General features: G+C 46.2%; 1 protein-coding gene across 4 annotated transcripts in view; it reads left to right on the forward strand.

Moving 5' to 3' along the window:
- The window catches only part of ANKFN1 (ankyrin repeat and fibronectin type III domain containing 1), a 218,257-nt gene that overhangs the window by 152,910 nt on the left and 39,824 nt on the right, over positions 1-25,523 (forward strand). For all 4 annotated transcript variants that reach the window (XM_079965373.1, XM_079965372.1, XM_079965375.1 and 1 more), the window contains 4 exons: positions 8,502-8,601; positions 12,208-12,340; positions 14,862-14,978; positions 21,423-21,638. In XM_079965373.1, coding sequence (XP_079821499.1) covers positions 8,502-8,601; positions 12,208-12,340; positions 14,862-14,978; positions 21,423-21,638 — 566 coding nt within the window. The remainder of the gene's footprint in view (positions 1-8,501; positions 8,602-12,207; positions 12,341-14,861; positions 14,979-21,422; positions 21,639-25,523) is intronic.

Below are 25,523 nucleotides of genomic sequence, written 5' to 3' on the forward strand. Positions count from 1 at the left end.
CGCCCAGCCCAGCCCAGCTTTCGTCCTTCTCCAATCCTACATTTCAAATCAACTCTTTGTAGTTAAACGTATTGTTGTGATGATCTAAGGTAGGAAGGGGAGAAATCAAAACTTTTCATTGTAATGAAAAGTTCCTTTGTTTTGTTTTGTTGTTTTGTTTTTGTTTGTTTTTTTTTTTTTTGTTTTTTCGGTGGCACTTGCCCAGCAAAATACTGACGGACTAAGTCCGAAGCTAATCCTTAAAAATGTTTGAATAGTAATTTGATCTGGGAGCTGCGGAACCAGCCCTTACCTCATTTGGCAAAGGGCAGAGGGGTTGGCTTTGGACGGCAGGCTGTTTCAAGGCAAGGTTGGAACAGAGGCAGAGCTAGCGCAGATCTAGGGGCCTATTCTCATTACCCTCTCTGGGCATGGCGGCCCACAAGCCTTCATCAGCATGTGGGCTGGCTTTTAGCTGTGCTGCTGCATGCTAAGTTATAGGAATGCTGGTGTCCTGAAAAGATGCCGGCGCAGAGCAGAGACTCTCATGTAGCAGTTGCAATAGGAAGTCGATGGGGAATATTGCACAGCTGCTCCTGTGAAGATTATCTACATTCTTATGTGTCGAAATGTTGTTACAGAGAACGTTGGAATACAGTGGTACCTCAGGTTACATATGCTTCAGGTTACAGACGCTTCAGGTTACAGACTCCTCTAACCCAGAAATAGTGCTTCAGGTTAAGAACTTTGCTTCAGGATGAGAACAGAAATCGTGCTCCGGCGGTGCGGCAGCAGCAGGAGGCCCCATTAGCTAAAGTGGTGCTTCAGGTTAAGAACAGTTTCAGGTTAAGTACGGACCTCCGGAACGAATTAAGTACTTAACCCGAGGTACCACTGTACAGTGGTACCTCGGTTTACGAACTTAATCCATTCTGGAAGTCCGTTTTTAACCCAAAACTGTTCTTAATCTGAGGCGTGTTTTCCCTAAGGAGGCATCCCGCCACCAGTGCCCTTCCACTGTTCAGGTTCCGTTCTTAGACCAAGGTATAGTTCGCAAACCAGGATACTACTTCTGGTTTTGCGGAGTTCGTAAACCGAAACGTTCTTAAACAGGACTGTTCTTAAACCGAGGTACCATTGTATTGGAATGCTGGAAACATGTCTGTTTCTCAGATTTTGAACCCTGGGACACATCTGTCTCTCACACTTCTTTCTTAGGCCCTGTCCACATTAGAGATGAAAGAATCTGGTAATTTTGGTTCTCAAAATTTCTCATTTTTCCAGTATTAAAATCAGTTCTTCGCATTTCTGCAGAAATATGCATTTCCCCCCTAAAATCCTCATGAAAACTACATAATCCTAATGAGAACTACATATCTTTCAAAAGACGTTTGAAGGCAGCCCTGTATCAAGAAGTTTTTAATGTTTGATGTTTTATTATGCTTTTATATGTGCTGGAAGCCACCCAGAGTGGCTGGGACAATCCAGCCAGATGGGTGGGGTATAAATAATAGAATTATTATTATTATTATTATTATTATTATTATGGAAACATGTCTCAGACCAGCAGACTTGGGTCAAGGTTTGCAGATGAAGCTTTCCCCAGTGCAAGGTTTCCCAAACGTGGGTCCTCCAGCTGTTTTTGGACTGCAACTCCCATGATCCCTAGCTAGCAGGACTAGTGGTCAGGGATGATGGGAATTGTAGTCCAGAAACAGTTGGAGATCTAGGTTTGGGAAACCCTGCCCTAGTGTTTAAAGCAGGCATAGGCAAAGTCGGCCCTCCAGATGTTTTGGGACTACAACTCCCATCATCCCTAGCTAACGGGACCAGTGGTCAGGGATGATGGGATTGTAGTCCCAAAACATCTGGAGGGCCGACTTTGCCTATGCCTGGTTAAAGGATCATGTAGGCCGTCTCATCTTTGCTGGCTTGCTTCTCTTTCCATCCCTACGGCCTCTTCCACTGCTACTATCAAGTTTGCTCTTTAAAATGTGCCCTCTGTGAATGACGCCAAACCTATTTTGCCAAACCTCCAATTTATCTGCCAGACATCTTCCCAGGATTCCCTTCCCTCTCACTTCCCCAGATCAGTTATATTGTTGGTTTTAACGCAGTGAGACGACAAAGCCAAATTATATGGACCACCTGCAAACCATCTTCTTGAGCTTCTTAGCACAGAACAGGTTTTTGAGTGTTTCTTTGGAAGGGAGCGAAAATGAGCTCAGACTTCACTAACCGGGTGCCCTCCGAATGCCCTGGTTTGCAAAGGCTACTTGAAGCCCCAGTCTTTGCCTAATCTTTGCGCTGCTCACTTCAGCCTTTGCACAAAGGTTTTTTTCTGCTTCTGTGGCCTTATCATTTATTGATGCAGCTTTGCATCTGCATATCGTTTTGCTGCCGTGCAATTAGTACCACGCCACGTTATTTATTACCTAATTAAATGGCAGGCCATTCAAACACCTTCTTCCCGTGACTCCCAAATTATTATTATTACATCTATGTGGCCATATAATCCCACGTCGGTATTTCTTGTCCCTGTTTATACAAGATTGTAAAAACAAAAGCAATCAACAGGGTGGAAATAATTGCCACAGATTTTGTATGCAGATCATTTCACAGTGGCCGTTAAAACGCTGGTGGAGTGGAGCCAAACCATTTGACTAGCGAAACGGGTTGCTTCCCCCACTTTAAATCCACCCTGTTTATTTTAGTAGTATGATTACTTGATATTTCTTGATGTATTAAGGTGCCTTCTCTTCAGAAAGACAGGACTCCCTCATACAGGCATGCTCCCAACTTATCTGAGATTGCAGGCAAATAACATACTTAAAACTCATTTGCTTCCAAGCTAAGAGTAAGTATGAATGATCCTACCAAGGCAACTATAGGGATGCAGGTGGCGCTGTGGGTTAAACCACAGAGCCAAGGTCGGCGGTTCGAATCCCTGCAACGGGGTGAGCTCCCGTTGCTCAGTCCCTGCTCCTGCCAACCTAGCAGTTCAAAAGCACGTCAAAGTGCAAGTAGATAAATAGGTACCGCTCCGGCGGGAAGGTAAACGGCGTTTCCGTGCGCTGCTCTGGTTCGCCAGAAGCGGCTTAGTCATGCTGGCCACATGACCTGGAAGCTGTACACCGGCTGCCTCGGCCAATAAAGCGAGATGCGCGCCGCTACCCCAGAGTTGGTCACGACTGGACCTAATGGTCAGGGGTCCCTTTACCTTTACTTACCAAGGCAACTGCTACGTAGAGTTGCCATATTTCAAAAAGTGAAAATCCAGAATCTCCACGCACACAAAATGAAGTTTTTGAGATATTTTTATTTTCTTTTATTTATTTATTTTAATTTTATTAACAGATAAAACACATACATGTACATTTGCACAATACACATACACAACACACTACCTTATTTTCATAACATAAAACATACCTACATTATATAATACCTGCCTATACATACCTACACACCTACCCCACATGGACACCTACCAAGTGACTTGACTTCCAGCCATTCTTGTTACGCTACTTTATTTTTCCAACTAGCTTAAACGCATTTCATTATTTCTTTAATCTCTTCTTCTATCTTGACTTTCTCTCCTTTCACTCTAATCATTTTCTGGGTTCACTCAATATGTGTCAGAAATTCTACTTTTTCCACATAAATTTTGATGTATTCCTTAAAGATAGCCCACTCCTTATTCACTTTTTGTGCCATATCTCCTCTTATCCTCCCTGTTCGTTTGGCAATATGGAAGTATTCCATCATTTTAGATAACCAGTCTGTTTTAGTTGGGACGCTGCTGCTTTTCCAATTTTGGGCAATCAATAACTTTGCCACCATAGTTGCATACATAAATATTGGTCTGACCTTTCTTTTTATTTCCTCTGACATGATACCTAGGAGAAAGGATTCTGGTTTTAAGTTTCTGAGATATTTTAAAGGAAATTCACCAAAAAAACAGCACTTCTGACGTGGATGTGGGAATGTTCAGGGTGGGAGGAGAGGATATATGATGAATTAATATCCTTCCTAACTTGCGCTAGCAAGTTCCTTTACTTAGCAGAGTTTACATTCCCCTTTTTACATGCACAGCAGATAGCTGGTTGCAGGCTCGTGTAAGCCTCTCACTATTATACAATTATACAGTCTGTCTCAGATTGAATTGTACGTTCCTAGTAAGTTCCCTTGAATCTCTCTTGAAAGAATAAAGACACCACAATCTTATTCAAAGTCAATAAAAGAAGTTTCCTTACATCAGTTCACAGTTGGATCCCTGAAGGCAGACTTAAGACTCTACTATGAATTGGCAGCTTTCTGCTGGTTAAAAGATTGGCTACTTCTTGAAAATGCAGACATTCTAGATTTGGAAGGATTTGATAATAACTTTGGTTGGCATGCATATATCTGGTATGACAAGGTTAAAGTGTATAAGGGTTTTAAAAATCACATTGTCAGGAAAGCACTATATAATGTTTGGATACGGTACAAAGATTTATTGGAAAATAAAACTCCCAGGTGGCTCTCACCTATGGAGGCCAAGGAGGTAAAGAAACTCAATATGAGAACTAATTGGCCGAAATATTCTGAAATTTTAGAACAAGAAGGTGGTGAATTTAAATTACAAAGTTATGAGAAAATAAAGTCCAAGGTACGAGATTGGCTCCATTATTTTCAAATAATGGAGGCCTACAAACAAGACAGGAAAATTGATTTCCAGGTGGAGAAATCGAAACTAGAAACAGAATTGTTAGAACCCAATACTAAGAATTTATCAAGAATGTATAACTTGCTGTTGAAGTGGAATACATTAGATGAGACAGTGAAGTCTGCTATGGTTAAATGGGCACAGGACATAGGTCATGACATTATGTTTGCTGACTGGGAGCAGTTATGGACCACAGGTATTAAATTCACGGCATGTAATGCCTTACGAGAAAACATTATGAAAATGATTTACAGGTGGTACATGACTCCAGCCAAGCTTGCGAAGATTTATCATTTGCCCAATAACAAATGTAAGTTCCCTTGAATCCCTCTTAAAAGAATAAAGACACCACAATCTTATTCAAAGTCAATAAAAGAAGTTTCCTTACATCAGTTCACAGTTGGATCCCTGAAGGCAGACTTAGTTACAAATATGTACATGTGGATCTACCCCATATGGGGGAATAATCCCAGGAGGAACAGGAAGTTTCGACTGGCTGAACCAAACACCCCCTTGCATGGCCACTCTAGGAAAACAAGGAATGTTGTATTTGACTGCCTCTCATGGATCACATCCCACAATGAGTTGCCATACATCCCGAACATTTTCGTGATTTTCGGAAATTCCATCCAAACACTTATTTCCAACCGACGAATCCCGGATGTGTCCAGGAAAACCCAGACGTATGGCAGCCCTACTGTTATAACTCCCCCCCCAAAAAAAAAAAAAAAATAAACCTCTGTCACCAAAACATTTTGGTGGCCAAGCTATCCCCGTCCAGGAAGGGAATTATTTATCAGCATCTGAATGTTCTTTATATTTGCATTAGGATAATGATGCTAAATTTATGCCTCATTTCTATCGCCTTTTCCAATGTGCAAATTAGGGTGCAAATGTATTCATATTCTTTTAATAAAAAAATTGCTGAATGCACATATGGTTTTGGACATATGTGTTCAGAATTGTTAAGGAGAGGCAGTCGGATGCCTCCTTCCATGTGACAAGTTTAGGAGAAATCTCTTTTGAGAATTCACACAAAAATAGATGTCAGGGTTCCCCCCACCCATCTTCTTCAGCAAAGAAAGGTAAGCCTGACAACATTTTCAAATTTAATCTGGATCCTCCTCGTGCAACCTTTGATCTTGCCAATCAAAACAATGGGGCTTTGTAAAGCGGAATAATCAATCTGCCACAGGAAAAGGATTCAGTAGCTGCTATCTAGTTATTGTTCCTTTCCAGAGCAGACAAATTGAATCTGCCAGGGTACATGATTCTCCTGTGTGTCCTTTACATTGGCATTAATGGAGAATGATTGCTACTGGAATTTGGTTGCCCTATATTCCATCACTCAAGTGCAGTTTCGGAGCACGGCATGAAATAAGTTTTTTTAATGGGGGGGTGCCTTTTCCAGACCCAATAAGTCTGGAAAAGGGACAGTCTAGGGACAGTCCCCAGATTTCCAGAAGACATTTGATCCTGGAAGGTACAGTTTTCCTTAGGACACCCCTATTTTCAGCAAAGAAATGTTGGACAGTATGGAGGTATGAGACCCCCAAGCCTTCCTAGCTACATCCGCTTCATAAAATAGTAGATGGGACCCTGAGGATCATCTAGTCCAAACCCCTGCAATGCAGGAAAATGCAGCGGCTCCATATAGGAATCAAACCTGGAAACCTGAAACCTAGGCATTATCAGCTGTAACCAACTGAGCTATCCCCTGCCTGGGCCAAGGAGATAAGTAACTATACAACCTTTAGAAGACAACTGAAGGCAGCCCTGTGTAGGGAAGTTTTACTGTTTACTGTTTTATTATGTTTTTATATATAGTGGTACTTCGGGTTAAGAACTTAATTTGTTCTGGAGGTCTGTTCTTAACCTGAAACTGTTCTTAACCTGAGGTACCACTTTAGCTAATGGGGCCTCCTGCTGCTGCTGCCGCGCAATTTCTGTTCTCATCCTAAGGGCAAAGTTCTTAACCCAAGGTACTATTTCTGGGTTAGCAGAGTCTGTAACCTGAAGCGTCTGTAACTCAAGTTACCACTGTATGTTGGAAGACACCCACAGTAGCTTTTGGGGATATCCTGTTCAATAACAACCATTTTATTGTTTATTATTTATTATTTATACCCCACCTATCTGACTGGATTGCCCCAGCCACACTGAACATTTAAAGAAATCTTGCCTATACAGGGCTGCCTTCAATCCACTGGCAGATGAAGGGGGCGGGGGGTGGTTTGCCCTGGGTGCTATCCCGGTGGGGTGACATTGTGGCCGCCCCGCCTCTGCCCCTGGGACACTTGGTGCTCGCCACACACCCCCAGGACACTCGTCGCTCTTCACACATACCACTTGATGCACACACCTCTGACGCACGCCATGCCCTCTGCGGGTGGTGTGCTATGCCCCCTGGGACGTGTGCCAGCCACGCCCCTGGACGTACGCCACTCCAGGTGCCGGAGCAAGTATTTCCCCCACTGCTTCAATGTCTTTGAAAGGTTGTATAGCTACTTATCTCCATGGCTCAGGGGTAAGGTTGGTGTAGTGGTTAAGAGCGGTAGACTCGTAATCTGGTGAACTGGGTTCGCGTCTCCGCTCCTCCATGTGCAGCTGCTGGGTGACCTTGGGCCAGTCACACTTCTGTGAAGTCTCTCAGTCCCACTCACCTCACAGAGTGTTTGTTGTGGGGGAGGAAGGGAAAGGAGAATGTTAGCCGCTTTGAGACTCCTTCGGGTAGTGATAAAGCGGGATATCAAATCCAAACTCTTCTTCTTTTTCTTGGGTTGCCACCTGTCCTATATAACACAGGATTGTCCTGTATTTCAATGTAAAATGCTACTTCCTGTATTGAAACAGCTTTGTCCTGTATTTCAGGTGGTTTCTCTCTCTCTCTCTGCCATGTTAGGGATCCTTTCCAAATGCATGTGTGAAATGTCATGTATTTAAGCTCTCGGTAGCCAAGCAAACAGATTTACAAATTCGTGTCTGTGTCTGTGTCTGTGTCTGTGTGTGACAAATTCCAGAGGGGCCACCCTGTTAAGCTGCAATGGATTGCTTTGAAGTCACTTCAGCACCAGGTGGGGGGGAAATCGTTCCCCAACTGTCCCACCCACCCTATCCTGTATTTTGCCAGAACAAAGGCGGCAACCCTACTTGGGGGGTCACATAACTCCATACCCTCAGGTGAAAATAGGAACTTCCTACCACACCACATTTCTCCGATGGAAATAGGGACATTCTAAGGAAAAGTGGGTGGGACGCAGGTGGCGCTGTGGGTTAAAGCCTCAGCGCCTAGGACTTGCCGATCGAAAGGTCGGCGGTTCGAATCCCTGCGGCGGGGTGCGCTCCCGCTGCTCGGTCCCAGCGCCTGCCAACCTAGCAGTTCGAAAGCACCTCCGGGTGCAAGTAGATAAATAGGGACCGCTTACCAGCGGGAAGGTAAACGGCGTTTCCGTGTGCGGCTCTGGCTCGCCAGAGCAGTGATGTCACGCTGGCCACGTGACCCGGAAGTGTCTCTGGACAGCGCTGGCCCCTGGCCTCTTAAGTGAGATGGGCGCACAACCCCAGAGTCTGTCAAGACTGGCCCGTATGGGCAGGGATACCTTTACCTTTACCTTTAAGGAAAAGTGGGACATTCTGGGAACAAATCAGAAGGCTTCTGTAAATCCAGGACTGTCCCTGGAAAATAGGGACACTTGGAGGGTCTGTGGTCTCAAAATAAATAAATAAATGTGCTGCCTAATATTTCTGCAAAACTCAAAATCACACCTCTCTCTTTTCTGTTATTCGTTTGTTTCTTTTTCATTCGCGTCTCCAGATAGTTCTAAATTGCAGAACGCAGGTCGCAAGCAATCTGTCTCAAGAAGCCTGAAGCACCTCTTCCATTCTTCAAACAAGTTTGTGAAGACTTTGAAAAGGTTTGTCTGGTGTGGCAGAATCTGAACTATGTAGCCAGAGCTCCCAAGAGCTTCTCTCTTACGTAAGCCTAGGCCTGATTTCAGAAAGTGCTCGGCACTGAGAAAGAAAAATATTGAGTGCCAGGGCAATAGTCACGTAGAAAAAGGCTTCACCGGATGGCATTGGTGAAGCAAGGAAACTCACTGAGGAGCAGACGTCCTCTGAGAAGGGTCAAGGCATGGCCTTCAGATCTTACGAGATTCGGTAAATTAAAAGTCTAACTTGGGCCGCAGTCATGGCTTCCCCCAAAGAATTCTGGGGGCTGTAGTTTTATAAGGATGTTGAGTGTTACTAGGGAACCCCTATTTCCCTCTCAGAGCTACAATTCTCAGAGCTGTTTAGAGACCAAACCCTCTTCCCAGGAAACTGGGAGTTTTAAGTTGGGGGGGGGGCGCAGGGGATAGCAGTCTGAACAACTGTAATCACCTTTAATAATCTGCTGTTTCCAAGAGTTGAGGGAATCATGCCATTTTCGTAGGATACTGCTTTCAATGTCTAGCGCAGAAGGCTGCAAAACTGGGCATACTTCCCTGGGAGTAAGTCCTATTGAAGTCAACAGGATTGTATACCCTCCAATATTTCTCCGATGAAAATAGGGCATCCTATTCCATCATCATCATAATTTTATTATTTATACACCACCCGTCTGACTGGGTTCCCACAGCCACACTGGGCAGCTTCCAACATATATGAAAACATAATAAAGCATTAAACATTTTTTAAAAACTTCCCTATACAGGACTGCCTTCAGATGTCTTGTAAAGCTTGTATAGTTACTTACCTCCTTGGCTTGGGGATCACATAATTCCATACCGTCCAACATTTCTCCAATGAAAATAAAGGTAAAGGTACCGCTGACCATTAGGTCCAGTCGTGAATGACTCTGGGGTGGCGGCGCTCATCTAGTTCTATAGGACGAGGGAACCGGCATTTGTCCACAGAGATCTTCCAAGTCATGTAACTGGATAACTAAGCCGCTTCCAGCGAACCAGAGCGCGCACGGAAACGCCATTTACCTTCCCACCTGAGCAGTGCCTATTTATCTACTTGCACTTTGACGTGCTTTTGAACTGCTAGGTTGGCAGGAGCAGGGACCGAGCAACGGGAGCTCACCCCGTCACAGGGATTCAAACTGCTGACCTTCTGATCGGCAAGCCCTAGGCTCTGTGGTTTAGACCACAGTGCCAACCGCGTCCCTCCAATGAAAATAGGGACATCCTAAAGAAATGCAGGACATTCCAGGATCAAATCAGAAACCAGGACAGCTTCTGTGAATCCAAGACTGTCCTTGGACAACAGGGACACTTGGAGGGTCTGGGATTCTCTTCTGGGTGGTAAAACAAAGGATGAGAGACAAACTGTCCCACTGCTGAACAGCTCAGATTGTTAGGACATCCTTCCCGATGTTTAACGCAAAACCTTTTGCTGCCCTTTGGGTCTTACTCTCTGGAGCAACGGAAAACAAATTTGTTCCATAGTCTTTTATGTGATAGCAGCCCTTTCAATATCTGGGGGTGGCACTGATGTTTCCCTTTGATGAAAATGGATCACTTCCTGGGCTTGCTTTGCTTTAAAAATGACAGCAGAAAGCCATTTGAATGCTTTCTTCCTGATCAAACCCATATCTGAGATTCCTAATATTTTTGGCTGTCCTCCCCTGTCCCAGTATAACCTGCCTGCCTCTGGAAGCTTTGGTCTCTGTGAATGAAAGTTATGCACAGGGCTGGATTCTGTCTTCTTTCATCACCGAGAGTGCTTGGTTTGTTTCCTCCCCCCCCCCTTCTTTGTATTTTGATAAGAGGCTGGTTCTTTCCAAAAAGCTCCCCAGAGGTTCTTCAATTCACTAAATCCACTGATTAATGTATGTAGCTAATTACAAACGTAAATATTTAAAAGGAATGAATTTTATGTAAACAGTGCTACAGATACGCTGAACAAAATGATGCTCTGTTGCACTAGCGCACATCCAAAATAACCCCATTGATTCAGGTGGTCGTAGCACGGAATCATATTGCTATAAATCAAAAGGTCCTGTGATTAACTCTTTTCACACTGCATTCTGGGGGACCGTTAGAAGATTATGAGGGGTGAAAAAAATAGGGAATGGCAGACAAGTTCCCCTTAAAGACAGATTCCCAGGGCTTGTTTTCCCAGCCAGAACTTAACAGAACTCAGTTCCAGAACCACTCAGATGGGCACCATTGCCATTGTAAGAGAACAAGTTCATTGTGAGTTCCAGCACCAATTTTTCAAGAAGAATAGCATTGAGCTTGCCTGCCCACAAACAATCATCTCGGACCCTCCAAATGTCCCTATTTTCCAGGAACAGTCCCACTTTCTGATTTGATCCTGGAATATCCCGCTTTGCATTAGGACATCCCTATTTTCATCAGAAAAAATGTTGGAGGGAATGGTAGGAAGTCCCTATTGTTTTTAATGTTTAATGTTTTAAAATATGTCGGATGCCGCCCAGAGTGGCTGGGGCAGCCCAGTCAAGTGGGTGGGGTATTATTATTATTATTATTATTATTATTATTATTATTATTGAATAAAGGTAAAGGATAAAGGGACCCCTGACCGTTAGGTCCAGTCGTGACCGACTCTGGGGTTGCGGCACTCATCTCGCTTTATTGGCTGAGGGAGCCGGCGTACAGCTTCCGGGTCATGTGGCCAGCATGACTAAGCCGCTTCTGGCGAACCAGACCAGCACACGGAAACGCCGTTTACCTTCCCGCCTATTTATCTACGTGCATTTTGACGTGCTTTTGAACTGCTAGGTTGGCAGGAGCAGGGACCAAGCAACAGGAGCTCACCCCATCGCGAGGATTTGAAACGCCGACCTTCTGATTGGCAAGCCCTAGGCCCTTGGTTTAACCCACAGCGCCACCCGCGTCCCTCTATTATTGAATAGGATGTCCCTATTTTCATCAGAGAAGTGTTGGATGGTATGCCATTCCCCCCAGGATGTCCTGGGACAACACGATACCCAGGGCATTCTGGAGCAGTAAAATTATGGGCAAGAGAAGTCTACTGCCACAATGGAAAAGGCAATGAAAAGTTGAAAGTTAGAAAGAGGGGAAATATTAAAACAATGCAAGTAACAAAATCTAATTTGATTTGAATGAGTTACACATTAAATGTACTTTTGATGAATGACTAAACAAATGAATACTCCCTCAATGAAAGCCACTGACTTCTAACACACACACACACACACACACACATATAATGCTTGATTTCTGAAGGCAGAAAGTAAAAATCCTGCCGTACCACTTGTCTAAACAGAATTGCTATAAAAACTGACATTGTGAGTTGTTTTGCTTATACAGGGAAGGCAGTATCAACTCCAACATATTTGAAGCTATTTTGCAGTATTTGCTGGAATTTAGTTTTGGGATGTTTCTGGGAAATTCTCATTTCTGGGAACGACGAAGTGAAATCTGTTGCTTCAGTCATTTGCGAGGCCAGGATTAGGCAAACGAAATAGCTCTCTCTCGCTCTGAAATTCTCTGGCCTTCCCAGAACAGCCTTCAAATCACCTTCTTTTCTCATTTTTCTCCCCTCAGAGGGCTCTATTTAGCTGTGATATTTTATTACAAAGACAATATGTTGGTCACCAACGAAGATCAGATCCCGATTGTGGAAATCGATGATTCTCACGCCAGTTCCATTATGCAAGATTTCCTCTGGTTCACAAAGGTACATTAAACATAACCTGCCATCTCCTCTTGATCAAACTCAACTGACTGGGTCAGTGCAAGGGGGGGTGGTGTCTTGTTTGGAGCGATGTACATAATCTACTTCCTTTTCACCGACAGCCAGGCCCCCTTCTCACCAACATGCATTCCTGTGTTGTGTAAGAATATGTTGTTGTGATCCAAGTCATACGTATATACTGTAGGGAACTGTAGGTGGAATTGAGACTGTAGAGAAGAGCCAGGCATGGTAAGACAGTTTTCTACAGACTAAATAAAAAGTTAGCCATTGGGAGGCAGAATGCTTGAACAAACTCAGCTGGTAGAAAGGGATTAATGGAGGAGAGAACTCACAAGACTTGTAATCACTGGTGGAGGAAGAGGGGTGCGGGGGGGAGCGCACTGCCCCTGACAGCACGATCCTGGTGGGGTGCCATCGTGTCTGCCCCCACGCCCGCACTGGGTGTCAGGCCCCCGCAGGCAGCGCACCACACCCCCAGAACATGCGCCCCGCCTCCCGGACGCACATCACGCCCCCAGGAGGCCAGCCATGCCCCCACCTGCTCTCTGCTCCCCAGTGCCAGAGCATGAAGCTCCGCCACTGCTTGTAATTCTGGTGTAGTGCTTGGGACCAAAGTAGATGTTCAAAACTAGAAGGCCTCCCATCCCTAAACCAATAGATAAATCTCTGGCTTTGGTGAGCAATGTGCAGGATGCATGTTCGCAACCTGCAGCGTTCGCAACCCATGTCTGTGCGTCTGCACATGCGCGGGTTGTGATTTGGCACTTCTGCGCATGAGCAAAGCACGATTTAGTGCTTCTGCGCATGCGCGGCCACCGAAGCCCAGAAGTAACCCGTTCCAGTACCTCCGGGATTTGGCGGTCCGCAACCCAAAAAAAAGCGTCTGTAACCCGAGGTATGACTGTATTAACGCTCTGCCTCAAATAAATTCAGTATTAAATAAAACAATAACAACCCAGTGACTTCAAGCTGCAAGAAAGGAGATTCTAACTAAACATATGGAAAAAATTTCTGACAGTAAGAGCTGTTCAACAGTGGAACGCACTCCCTCAGGAGGTTGTGGGCTCTCCTTCCTTGGAGGGTTTTAAGCAGAGGTTGGATGGCCATCTGTCATGGATGCTTTAGCTGAGATTCTGGCATTGCAGGGGGTTGGACTAGATGACCCTTGGGGTCCTTTTCAACTCTATGATTCTATAACCCCAATTACAATTTTGGGGGGTTAAAGTAGTTCTTTGAGACGTAACATAGGACGTTTCAAAGCTGTCATTTCTAGGGATTATAACATTTGTTACTATACAAAAGACAACATATCCTCAGTGCCAATAAATAAAAGGTAAAAAGGTAAAGGTAAAGGACCCCTGGACTGTTAAGTCCAGTCAAAGGCGACTATGGGGTTGTGGCAATCATCTCGCTTTCAAGCCCAGGAAGACGGCGTATGTCCACAGACAGTTTTCTGGGCCATGTGGCCAGCATGACTAAACTGCTTGTGGTGCAACGGAACACCGTGATGGAAGCCAGAGCGCACAGAAATGCTGCTTACCTTCCCGCCACAGCAGTACCTATTTATCTACTTGCACTGGTATGCTTTCAACCTGCTAGGTTGGCAGGAGCAGGGACAGAGCAACGGGAGCTCACTCCGTCATGGGGATTCGAACCGCTGACCTTCTGATAGGCAAGCCCAAGACCACAGCGCAACCCTTTACCTTTACCTAAATAAAGGTACTACAAAACAAGGAATGAGGCACTGAAGGGGGCCTACACCATAGGCAAAATGTAATTATAGTTAGGGCCCCTGAGTGGTAGTCAGAGAGCTAGACACCAAGGATCCAATCACCAATGCTCAACCTACTCACAGAGTTGTTGTGAGGATATATTGGTGAGGGAGGGGAGCTGTGTGCATCACCTAGAGCTCCTTGAAGGACAGGTGGGATATAAATCAATCCATAGTGTTCTGATTATGGACCCCCATACTATCAAACTATTCCTAGAAGACCCTTCATTCATTCATTGCCCCTGTAAAGCAGTTTTGATGCGTCTGGGATTTGACTGAGGGAGCCTCGCCCCCATTCCGCTAAGTCTTTGGGCCATAATGGCACAGATGTCCTTTGACAGTATTTTATTGCTTAAAATCCCAAAGGGAAATAGACATGGGGCTGGTATTAGCTACAGCTTCATGGTAAAAGGGGGGAGGAAAGAGTCTCAAACAGCTGGCTAGACATTTGTGAAGAGTTAAGAAGTACCAGATGCAAATGTGACCCTCTCCTCTTGTCACTTCTGGGCCCCACTGACAACACCCAGTGACCTATATTTTAATAGGATGGGTGCACAGATGGATTGGGAGAGATGTGTGCTGTTCATGTTGGCGAGAGACAACGTCATTCTGATCATTTATTAATAGTGCCACCCACAGAACTACAAAATGAACAGCAGCTTACTTTATTTGGGGAAAAATAAATCCTCTCTTTCTCTCTTCCCCCACAACCACCCACCCCAAATTTTGCAGCTTTCTTGTATGTGGGATGATATCAGGTGGCTGAGACAAAACATGTCTGTCTCCGTGTCATCATCCACCGCCCTCCAAGCCAGGCAGAAAATGCTCTCTGCAACAGCCCAGTTACAGGTCAGTGGCACCGGTGTATTTTTCGGTCACAGGTTTCCACAGGTTTATGGCTTCAGAGGGCAGGAGGCTGCCAGCTGTCACTTTGGTCAGCACTTCCTGTCCTCTGGGGGAGAATTATCTTCTGCTGTGAAGCAAGCAGCAGAGTCCGACATGCCAGCCGGAGCTTGCAGGCCGTCAATAACAGAAAGAAAGAAAGAAAGAAAGAAAGAAAGAAAGAAAGAAAGAAAGAAAGAAGCAGGGGAGAAATTAAATGTGACACAGCAAATAAATAGCTCAGGTTACATGCTTAATGTAAGTGAATGGTGGCAGTGGCATAGTGTGGGAGGGGCCACAGGGGCAGTTGTCCCAGGTGCAAAATTGTTAGAGGTGCAAAATTTCAACACCTGGCACTGCCTCAATACAGCCCATTGCTGGGCTCCGTTGAAAATGTGAACCAGGAAGTGACCTTTCCAGACAATGGAACATCTCTCTCTTTTTTCTTATCTCTGCGGCTGCGATCTCCTGGTTGATGCAGGGGCCGTTAGGCAGTTGGATGCGCATGCGTACTCCGTCTGTTGCCCTCCCGCCCACCCACCACCTCTGTGCAGCCCCGGGCACTGGCAACCCACGCTATGCCACTGAATGGTGGTCAGCTGGTGGTCTGTGGGCTGAGTGGACCTGGCAGGACCTGCACACATTCATACACAGAGATAGACACACGCACCCCTAGGTAATTGTGTGACGCCATAGAGGCCTCCTGGCTGTCCTCTCATCTTGTCCTTGGAAGGTCATCCTCCAGATGAGCTGTCGGATTGTGTGACTTGCCCCTCCTGTTCCTAGTGATGCCATGACCATGGAGAAACAAGTGGAGAGGCTGAGCCATTGGGGCGAATGGGGCGCTGCCCCACCAGCCTCAGTCAGCCTTCAACCACCCCAATCCCCAACCTGCGTTCCAACTTACACCCAGTACTTTGTCTCAATGTTTTGCTTTTGTAGAACTCAACAGGGACAGGCACACCAACTCCTAGAGGTGGAGGTGTCTTCAGCCACCTCAATATCTGCTGCCAGGGGGTTAGGTCCCCTTAATGAGGAGGTTGAACACAGAGCCAAGCATGGCACAGTTCAGTGGCCGGCTCCTCTTGAGTGAGAGAGAGGAAGTCACATTGCGCTCCATGCTCAGCCTCCTCCTGACAATGTGACGTCACACACACACACAACATGGGTTAGTTAGTTAGTTAGTTAGTTAGTTAGTTAGTTAGATTTATTACGGCCATTGACCCATATCGAAAACAACACACAACATGTGATGTGCGCATAACATCGCACTTGTGCAATGGGGCCCTCAATCCTGGGCGCAAGACGGCACCTCTGGGCAGGGAAGGGGATGAGGGACAAAACTGGAATTTGTTAGCTCTCTCAATGGCGCTAGCATCATTGACTGTCGGTCTCCTTTGCCTTCCAAACCTCCAATCCCCAGTGGACTCCAACCACCACAGGGAATGATTCTGACTCCCAAGTACCTTAGCAGGCACATGACAATCCAGTCCCAAGACTGTCTGAAGAATACTGCCATCAGTCCCAGGACTACGGTGGATTTAAGATAGGCACCTGCAGGACCCAGGAGGAATCCCAGGTGACGGTTCTGCTACCGTTTGATTTTGATGACATTTTAGGTCATAGGGGTGGGGACTGTGATCCACAGGCCTGATGCAGCCCACCAGACTTCCCCCTTTGGCCCATTATGGCTAAGCTACACTCACCTGCCGCACACTTGAAATCACATATAATATCAAGTGTGAGGCAGGTAGAAACACAGCTGGGCCAAAAAGTGGTTGGCGGGCACCTTCAAAGCCCTGTGCATAATGCCCTGTGCAGTTCTTTGCATGCCCCAGCAATCAGCTGGTCACCAAAGTCTGTACCTAGTTGTCCACAGTGCTCTGAAGCCCTGATGATCAGCTTTCTGCAAGCCACGTGCATCAAAACTGGTCAGCTAACATCACTGCAACATCAAGTGATCAACAGATGAGATGCCTTATTGGCAAAACCTATTTGGTGTTTCACAACTTTCTGACTAGTTGCAGGACCTTAGCCAGACCTAGCAGAGTACACGCAGAATACATGGAAGCAATTGGCAACTTGGCTGCAGACAGGATAGATGAAGCAGGAACTTGTAGTTAGGTGTTTATTATATACAGTGGACTATTTACAGGAACAGAACACGGATCTTTTGCTAGCTCTCTCTGACACGACTCACAACTCCTACACTGACACACAGAACTCTGAACCTCTGCACTAACACATTCTAGTTAGTAGGCAATTAATTATCACTCCCTTGAGAGAGCTTGACCAATCAGGGAGCTGTCTCCATGCCTCTGTTATCAGAAAGGCAGATTTACTCCTTCACATGACCTTTTGGCTGTCTGCTAAACCTTAATTGACTCTGTGTGATAGCTGCATGTACACAGATTCCCAACAGCCCTACCTACCCTGTGGCGTAGCAGAGGTTTTCAGTGCCCAGGGCAGGTGCACACACACTGGGAGGGAGGGCTCCAGCCCAGCCCAGCCCTCACTGTTGATGTGGCCAGAGTGACTCCCCCCCACTGGATCAAAGTGGGGTTATGCTGAGCTCCGCCTGCACAGAGGGGAGCCCCACTGGCCAACGTGGCCCTTGGTGGGTGGAGAGGAACACCAGGCCGAGCCATGCTGGGGGTGCTTGCGGTGAGGGCACTTGTTTCACACCCACTCACAAGTTGTGCGCCCGGGGCCATGGTCCCCCTAGCACTCCCCGCTCTAAGCCCCTGGCCCTATCCACCTGTCAGATTTGGCCAGCTGGCCAGATCCAATCCCCACCCCTTGTTTTGCAGAGAAGGAGAATTCACCATGTCTCAGAGGAGGGTCTAGTTTCCCGTTGATGCTCAGATGCTTACAGGTTTATGCTTACACAAGCATCCCAACCCACAAGTTGGCTTGCAGAGCTCAATATTTTCTACCTAATGCACCATTCGCTGTGTGAGAAATGAATGCCGTGGAGAATTCGGCTTTAAAAATCCCATGCTCCCTCACCCACATGCACAAATTGTGCCCAGCTGCACAGCCAGCCTGAATAAGAGGCCCTGAGTTGTCGTCTGTTGCCCCTGTGGCAAAAGAAATAGAGCACTAATCGTGTTCATACGACCTCTTTATGATAAATAAAATAAGTCTATCCAACCCTCTGAGCAACTTTTTACGGGCAGCCGAAGAGAAGAGGGCCCGTAAGGATACAGAACGCCTACTGTGTGCATTAGAGGGCAATGCCTACAGCTAAAATAGCTACTTAAAGCCATTTCTAAATGGCAGTCACTGTGTCGGGCAGCTCTGGAGTGCTCTGGTTATAAACAATTTTAATAATGCTGTTCAGAAGTAAATAGTGTCTGCTAAGTGCAGATAAAGTCAGCTCAGGGTGGCTTTATCTCTCAGATGAGAATGTCATTAAGGTTAATGTCCAGGCGCTCTGCTTTCATACATGTACAATGTGCCACATTGTCAATTCAGCTTTTTCCTTTTAAACAGCTCCCACCCCTGACTCGCTGACTGTAGATCTTTTGAGAACTTCCAAAGCAAGGAGCATATTTTAAATGCTAGGGATTTTTCTTTTTTTCTTTTTGAGACATCTGGGCATCTCTTCAGGAGCTGATTGCTACGGAGTCAACATGCCTTATAAGGAGGTACTTTATTGATGGATACGAACCCCAGCAATTGCCTGCCTAGTTTAGCATTCTGTTTCCAGTGGTGATTAGCCTGTACACATCTAGAAAGGCCCGTCAGATTCCTCTGAGATGTTGACCTGGCCAGAATCACGATCTTGCAGGAAATTCTGCTGCAGAAGTCCTGTTAGAATGCAGTGGTCCATTGTCTTATAAAGACAGAGAACTGATCTCACACATGGTAACTGCTGCAAGAATGTTTGCTGCCAAGTATCAGAAGGAAATAAAAAATATATATCCACCGGTTAAAAGAACAGTTGAATAAAATATGGGAAACTGGACAACTTTTAGGCTAACTGTGGCTCCTTCAAAATTATTCATCTTAGCAGTTGACTATGTAGAACTTTTGAATGTTTTAGTTTCAGCATATTAATGTAAAACAACAATGACAACAGTATTAAACGAATGGCAGCTGTGCAGCCATAGAACCCATGTACATCTCCCATTCATTTTGCCCTTAGGCCGATATTATTTCATTTCCTTTTTAAAGTCCCCCCCCCTTCAGCTTTCATTCATTCTGCCAGAATGCTTTCATATTCATGGCCGAAGCCGTTTTCTCGAACACACTGTGCTTTTTACATAAATATATTCCAGAGAAATCGACACATTCTGTAGCCCTAAACAACTCCAGCAAACGGCACCTTTCAAATTTGGCTGTATTTTTGATGCCCTTTCCGCTTAAGAAGATAGAAACCCAGATATGTTACTGATGACGAAAGAAGATAATCCCAATAGTGTCTCTCTGTATGTTGGCCTATGGTCAAGAGAGGATTCCGAACACGTGCTGCCTTATTATAGAGTCTAACATGTGAACCAACCCTATAAACCACAGATCTAAACCTTTGTGACCCTCCAGATGTTGCTGAATTGCTGCTCCCATCGTCCTTGACCATTGGCCATGCTGGCCGAGGCTGGTGGGAGTTGGAGTCAGCAACATCTGGAGGGCCACAGGTTCCCCACCCCCGCTGTCAAATATTCATACATATTCTACCCAGCCGTCCTGGCATAACTTTTCCTTAGGGATACACGGAGAGAGTTTCAAACGGATCTCCATCTTGGATTAATTCTCCTTCCTTTGAAGTAAGTGTGAAAACTCCCATTACCATCTGTGAGAAGAGATCTAAGGCAATGGATGTGGTCCATTTCCATTAAAACTCAATGGGAGCTTTGCCATTGGTTTCAGTGCGATGTGATTTACGGCCTATGCCAGACTGCTTTTCTTTCTCTCTCTCTCTCTCTTTTCCATTCGTGTTTGTCAATTAACTGGCAACAATGCAGCAGAATGGAACGTTTGCCTCACTTTCGGCTCAGTGGCATAGGAGGGCTTCGCAGCTCAGCGGCAGAGCACATGTTCGGTGTGCAGACAGATCCATGCTCAAATCCCCAGCAGAAGGGAGTATCGTAAATCCTGGAAAGCTGTTGCTACCCGGAAATGCTGGTCTAGATGGACCAACGGCCATACAGTGGTGCCCCGCAAGACGAACGCCTCGCAAGACGGAAAACCCGCTAGACGAAAGGGTTTTCCGTTTTGGAGGCGCTTCGCAAAACGAATTTCCCTATGGGCTTGCTTCGCAAGACGAAAATGTCTTGCGAGTTCCTGCAGGTTTTTTCCCCTTTCCCCCCCTTTTCCTAAGCCGCTAAGCCGCTTATCAGCTGATCCGCTGATAAGCCGCTTAACAGCTGATCGCTAAAAGCCGCTAAACCGCTAATAGCGCTAATCCGCTAAGCTGTCAATGGGCTTGCTTCGCAAGACGAAAAAACCGCTATACGAAGAGCCTCACGGAACGGATTAATTTCGTCTTGCGAGGCACCACTGTACTTGCTATAGGGTCATGGCACATATGTCACCCTTCGTCTTTACAATGTCTTCTGACCTATATATGTGTGTGTGTGTGTATGTATAGATTGATATAGGTATACAGCCATACCTTGGTTGTCAAACGGAATCTGTTCCGGAAGTCCGTTTGACTTCAGAAAACATTCAACAACCAAGGTGCAGCTTCTGATTGGCTGCAGGAACTTCCTGCACTCAATCGGAAACCGCAGAAACCGCGTCAGACTTTCGGCTTCCAAAGAACGTTCACAAACCGGAACACTCACTTCCGGGTTTGTGGCGATCGGGAACCAAGCCATTTGAGTACCAAGGTAGGACTGTATTTGAACTGTGGTTACATAATTACTGGACAAGATACACAGTGGTAGCTTGGTTTTCAAACGTAATACATTCTGGAAGACCATTCCGAAATGTTTGAAAACCGATTCATTTACTCCCGGAAGCATTTACTTATGGAAAACTCAATATAGAAGCACATTCGACTTCCAAAAAGTGTTCTAAAACAAGAGCAGTTACTTCCAGGTTTTCGGCGTTCAAAAACCAAAATGTTCGACTTCCAAGACGTTCGAAAACCGAGATACCAGGCACAGTGAGTCTGTCATTGCAGCACATCTGCAGACTCACCAGGAGGGATATAGCCAGCTGCTCATGTTTGGAATTTACCATCTTGCAAAAGTGGGGAAGGTGTAAAGCTGATGTTGTGGATATTTTAAAGGCCCAGCTGTTATGCTGTCTCTTCCTCTTGCATTGGCCAGCTGTTCTGGTAGCAGTTCCACTCAGGTCCCCAGATCATCGACGGTGTATATATACCAGTATTTGTGAAAATAAGCCAATAATGATGCTTTCTGATGTATTTCATTTCCCATCTCTCCCACCTGCCGCATAAAGAATCTGCTTGGTACACACAACTTGGGCCGAGTCTACTATGAACCAATCAAGGACCGGCATGGCAATATCATCATAGTTACAATAAGAGAAGTGGAGACTCTCTATTCCTTTTTTAATGGCAAGTGGATGCAGATATCCAAACTACAAAGCCAGAGGAAATCCCTTTCAACACCGGAAGAGCCAGTTGCATTGGACATCTTGCTCATCACAATCCAGGTATCTTTTTGCTATGTTAAACTTTTCAACTAACCAAGCTTTCCTTCGGGGGGGGGGAGGACCCTGAAAATTGGGAACCCAGCAACTGAAATGCAGCTCACTACAGAATCATAGAATGGTAGAATTGGAAGGGACCCCAATTGGCTCGAGTGCAACCCCCTGCAATGCAGGAATATGTAGCTGTTCTATATGAGATCGAGCCTGCGACCCTGATGGTTATCAGCACCATACTCTAACTCAGGCTTCCTCAACCTCGGCCCTCCAGACGTTTTGAGACTACAATTCCCACCATCCCTGACTACTGGTCCTGCTAGCTAGGGATCATGGGAGTTGTAGGCCAAAACCATCTGGAGGGCTGAGTTGGAGGAAGCCTACTCTAACAGACTGAGCTGTTTAGTGGAAATTTGTCTTTGGGGCATGGGCAGCCAATTTTCTCTTTTTCAAAAAGAGCAACCACTATGGAGCACAGCCCATATCACGGGTGGGACTATGGCCAATGTTATATCAGCATTGCACCGGTTGGGCTCAGCCCCAGATGCACACACCAGATCGAGATTTAATTTGGTTGAACTTAGTGTCGGAGCGATTGCCAAGGGGCCAAAGTTCAACTACTGGGAGGTCTGGATAGCCCAAGTCATTCGAAAGTCTTTGCTGAATCGACACCCACCTAGGAACACCAGGCAAACAAGCCGAGTTAAGAATTCTGGGCAAAAGCAGAAAGATGGGGACAAATGCAGGAGGAGAAAAATCAGGCAGAGGCTCAGCAAGATGGTGATTGCAAGACAGCTAGGCAAAAACAACAGAACCTGAATGCCAGAAAATGTTCAACAAGAAGCAGGGTGGCTGTGGCACTTTAACAATCAGGACCAAAAGACATCCAGCCAAGAAACTGTGTCCTGGCATATGATCCCATGGCCCTTTCTTCTCATATAGCTTGGTAGAGCGTGAAATGCCAAACTGGGAGTACAGGAAAACCTCACAGACAGCCCTGGCACAAGAAACCAGGAGCCAACTCCCTGGCTTCAACGGAGCCCTGCTTCTGTCTATTAGCTATTGCGAGCATTTATCTCGCCGACCCATTTAACTCCATAATGGCTCCGGAGAAGCCAGCTGGAGCAATCGGAATTAAGCACTGAAAATCAGCAGCTCATAATAAACCACATCGCCGCTCTCCCCATTGGGGGTTTTGCCTAATTTAAAAGAGATGTGAGAGTGAGAATAGGCTCCCTGGATCTACGCTAGGCTCGTGGTATTAAAAATGCATTACACGTATGAAAAAGCAGGGTGAGGAGAAAAGAGTATATTTTTATATAAGGACCAACCCCCACCCCACCCCCCACCCCCCAAAAAACCACCCCAGGTCTGATCACATTTCCACCAAGTTCCCATTGCGGGCAGGGCGCAGATCTCTTAATGATCATCAAATGGGTATTTTGTTCATGAAAAGCTTGTGACAATGAAGATCTGATTGCCTTGCTTGCAGCCAAGCATAGCAATGGCAGATAATGCAACAGTTTCAGGAGTGAAGGCATGGGGCCGGGTGCCTTAATTCTCACCCTCTCCAGTGGCACACGTAACTCAGGATGGCAGTTGGCTTCATTTATTAGAGTAATCTTTAAGGAATGCTCTCTATCTAGGTAAAGGTAAAGGGACCCCTGACCATTAGGTCCAGTCATGGCTGACTCTGGGGTTGCGGTGCTCATCTCACTTTATTGGCCGAGGGAGCCGGCGTACAGCTTCCGGGTCATGTGGCCAGCATGACTAAGCTGCTTCTGGTGAACCAGAGCAGCGCATGGAAACGCCGTTTACCTTCCCGCCGGAGCGGTACCTATTTATCTACTTGCACTTTGAGGTGCTTTCGAACTGCTAGGTGGGCAGGAGCTGGGACCGAGCAACGGGAGCTCACCCCGTCACGGGGATTCAAACCACCGACCTTCTGATCAGCAAATCCTAGGCTCTGTGGTTTAACCCACAGCACCACCCACGTCCCTATCTATTGCGCCCCTAATGCTTTCTTTTGCTTTATAGACGCTGGTTACGGTAAGTACATGCCAGTGGGTGGTGCCAGCCCTCTTGGAGTTCTCTTTCTGATCATAAACATACTTGTGTTGCAAGAATGGAAAGTGGCTCATGTTAGGTGGCTGATTTTATTCTGGCAGCAAAGTTTTGCAGCCAGTTGGGCTGATGCGCCCAGGACTTTCCCTGACATCAGTCTGACGTGGACCAATTGTCTTCAGGAGTTTTAACGGCATTGTATTTCCAAGCACAAAAAGGAGCAGTACCCAGTGATCTGCTTATTGGATACTTTCTCCATAGGGCTGAGGACTCTTAACCACAGCTTCTAGGGGATTGGCAAACTGGGCCCTTGAGAATAGCAGCGGCAGACCAGTGCGAGCTTGCGCTGCAGGGTTTTTTTTTTTGCAAAGTGGCATTTGCAAAAGGTTTTGATAATGTGTTTATTTCATTTACGGATCGCTTCCCCTAAGCCCTCTCAAAGGGATCTGCAACATATATAAAAACAGTAGCAAACAATGGCATGTAAAAGATACTTTTTAAAAAACAACAACTCTGGATATAAAAACAGTTTAAAACAACAACACATGCATGAAATCAATTCAGATCCAGGACAGAGACCACCCTGGGGTAAAGCTTTTAGGAAGCTAGTTGAAAGTTAAACCTCTTTGGCAGATGCCAAAAAGCCCATAGAGAAGGCGTTTGCCCAATGTGCATTGGAGAGACTTCTAAGCGGCAGGTGCCACCACACTATAGGCCCAATTTTTATACCACGCGGAACAGACCCCCTGGGAGAATGGCATATGCTGGATGCCCTGCCCTGCAAAACACAGTGACCAGTTGGATATGTAGGGAATGAAGCTATCTTTCAGGTTTATTGGACCCAACCTTGAATTCAGCCTGGCACCTAATTGGTAGGCAGTGCTGTTGCTTTGGCAGCAGCATAACTCCCCTCCCTAGTGGGCAACTGAGCTGCCACATTTTGCCCTAGATGCAGTTTCCAGGTCAGCCTCAAGGACGGCCCCACCTAGAGCACATTGCAGTAATCCAATCCGGAGGTCACCAGCACATGGATGACAGGGTTTAGCCCAGGCTTCCTAAACCTCGGCCCTCCAGATGTTTTAAGACTACAGTTCCCATCATCCCTGACCACTGATCCTGCTAGCTAGGGATCATGGGAGTTGTAGGCCAAAAACATCTGGAGGGCCGAGGCTGAAGAAGCCTGGTTTAGGCTATCCTGATCCAGAAATGGATGTACGTGTCTTACCAACCGAAGCTGGCCAAAGACAGCCTTAGCCACAGGGGTACCTCTGGACAACAAACCTGCTCCTTCATGAGTATAAAGGTAAAGGGTGAAGGGGCCCCTGACCATTAGGTCCAGCCGTGACCAAGTCTGGGGTTGCAGCGCTCATCTCGCTTTATTGGCCGAGGGAGCCAGCATACAGCTTCTGGGTCATGTGGCCAGCATGACTAAGCCGCTTCTGGCGAACCAGAGCAGCGCACGGAAACGCTGTTTACCTTCCCGCCGGAGTGGTACCTATTTATCTACTTGCACTATGATGTGCTTTTGAACTGTTAGGTTGGCAGGAGCAGGGACTGAGCAACGGGAGCTCACCCCGTCGTGGGGATTCGAACCGCCGACCTTCTGATCGGCAAGTCCTAGGCTCTGTGGTTTAACCCACAGCGCCACCCACGTCCCCCATCCAAAATTGGCAATTGGCCAATCACCTAGATGTCCATTGCTCAATCAGCATGCATCTTATTCCAGAATGTTTTAGCTCTCGATGGACTGCAGTTGTTGACACTTGTAAGCCACTGCCACTGGGTGGCATCAAAAGCCCATGCACTAACTTAGCTGCCACCTGGTACCCA

The sequence above is a fragment of the Podarcis cretensis genome, assembly GCF_951804945.1.
Source record: "Podarcis cretensis genome assembly, chromosome: 2".
Taxonomy (NCBI): Eukaryota; Metazoa; Chordata; class Lepidosauria; order Squamata; family Lacertidae; genus Podarcis; species Podarcis cretensis.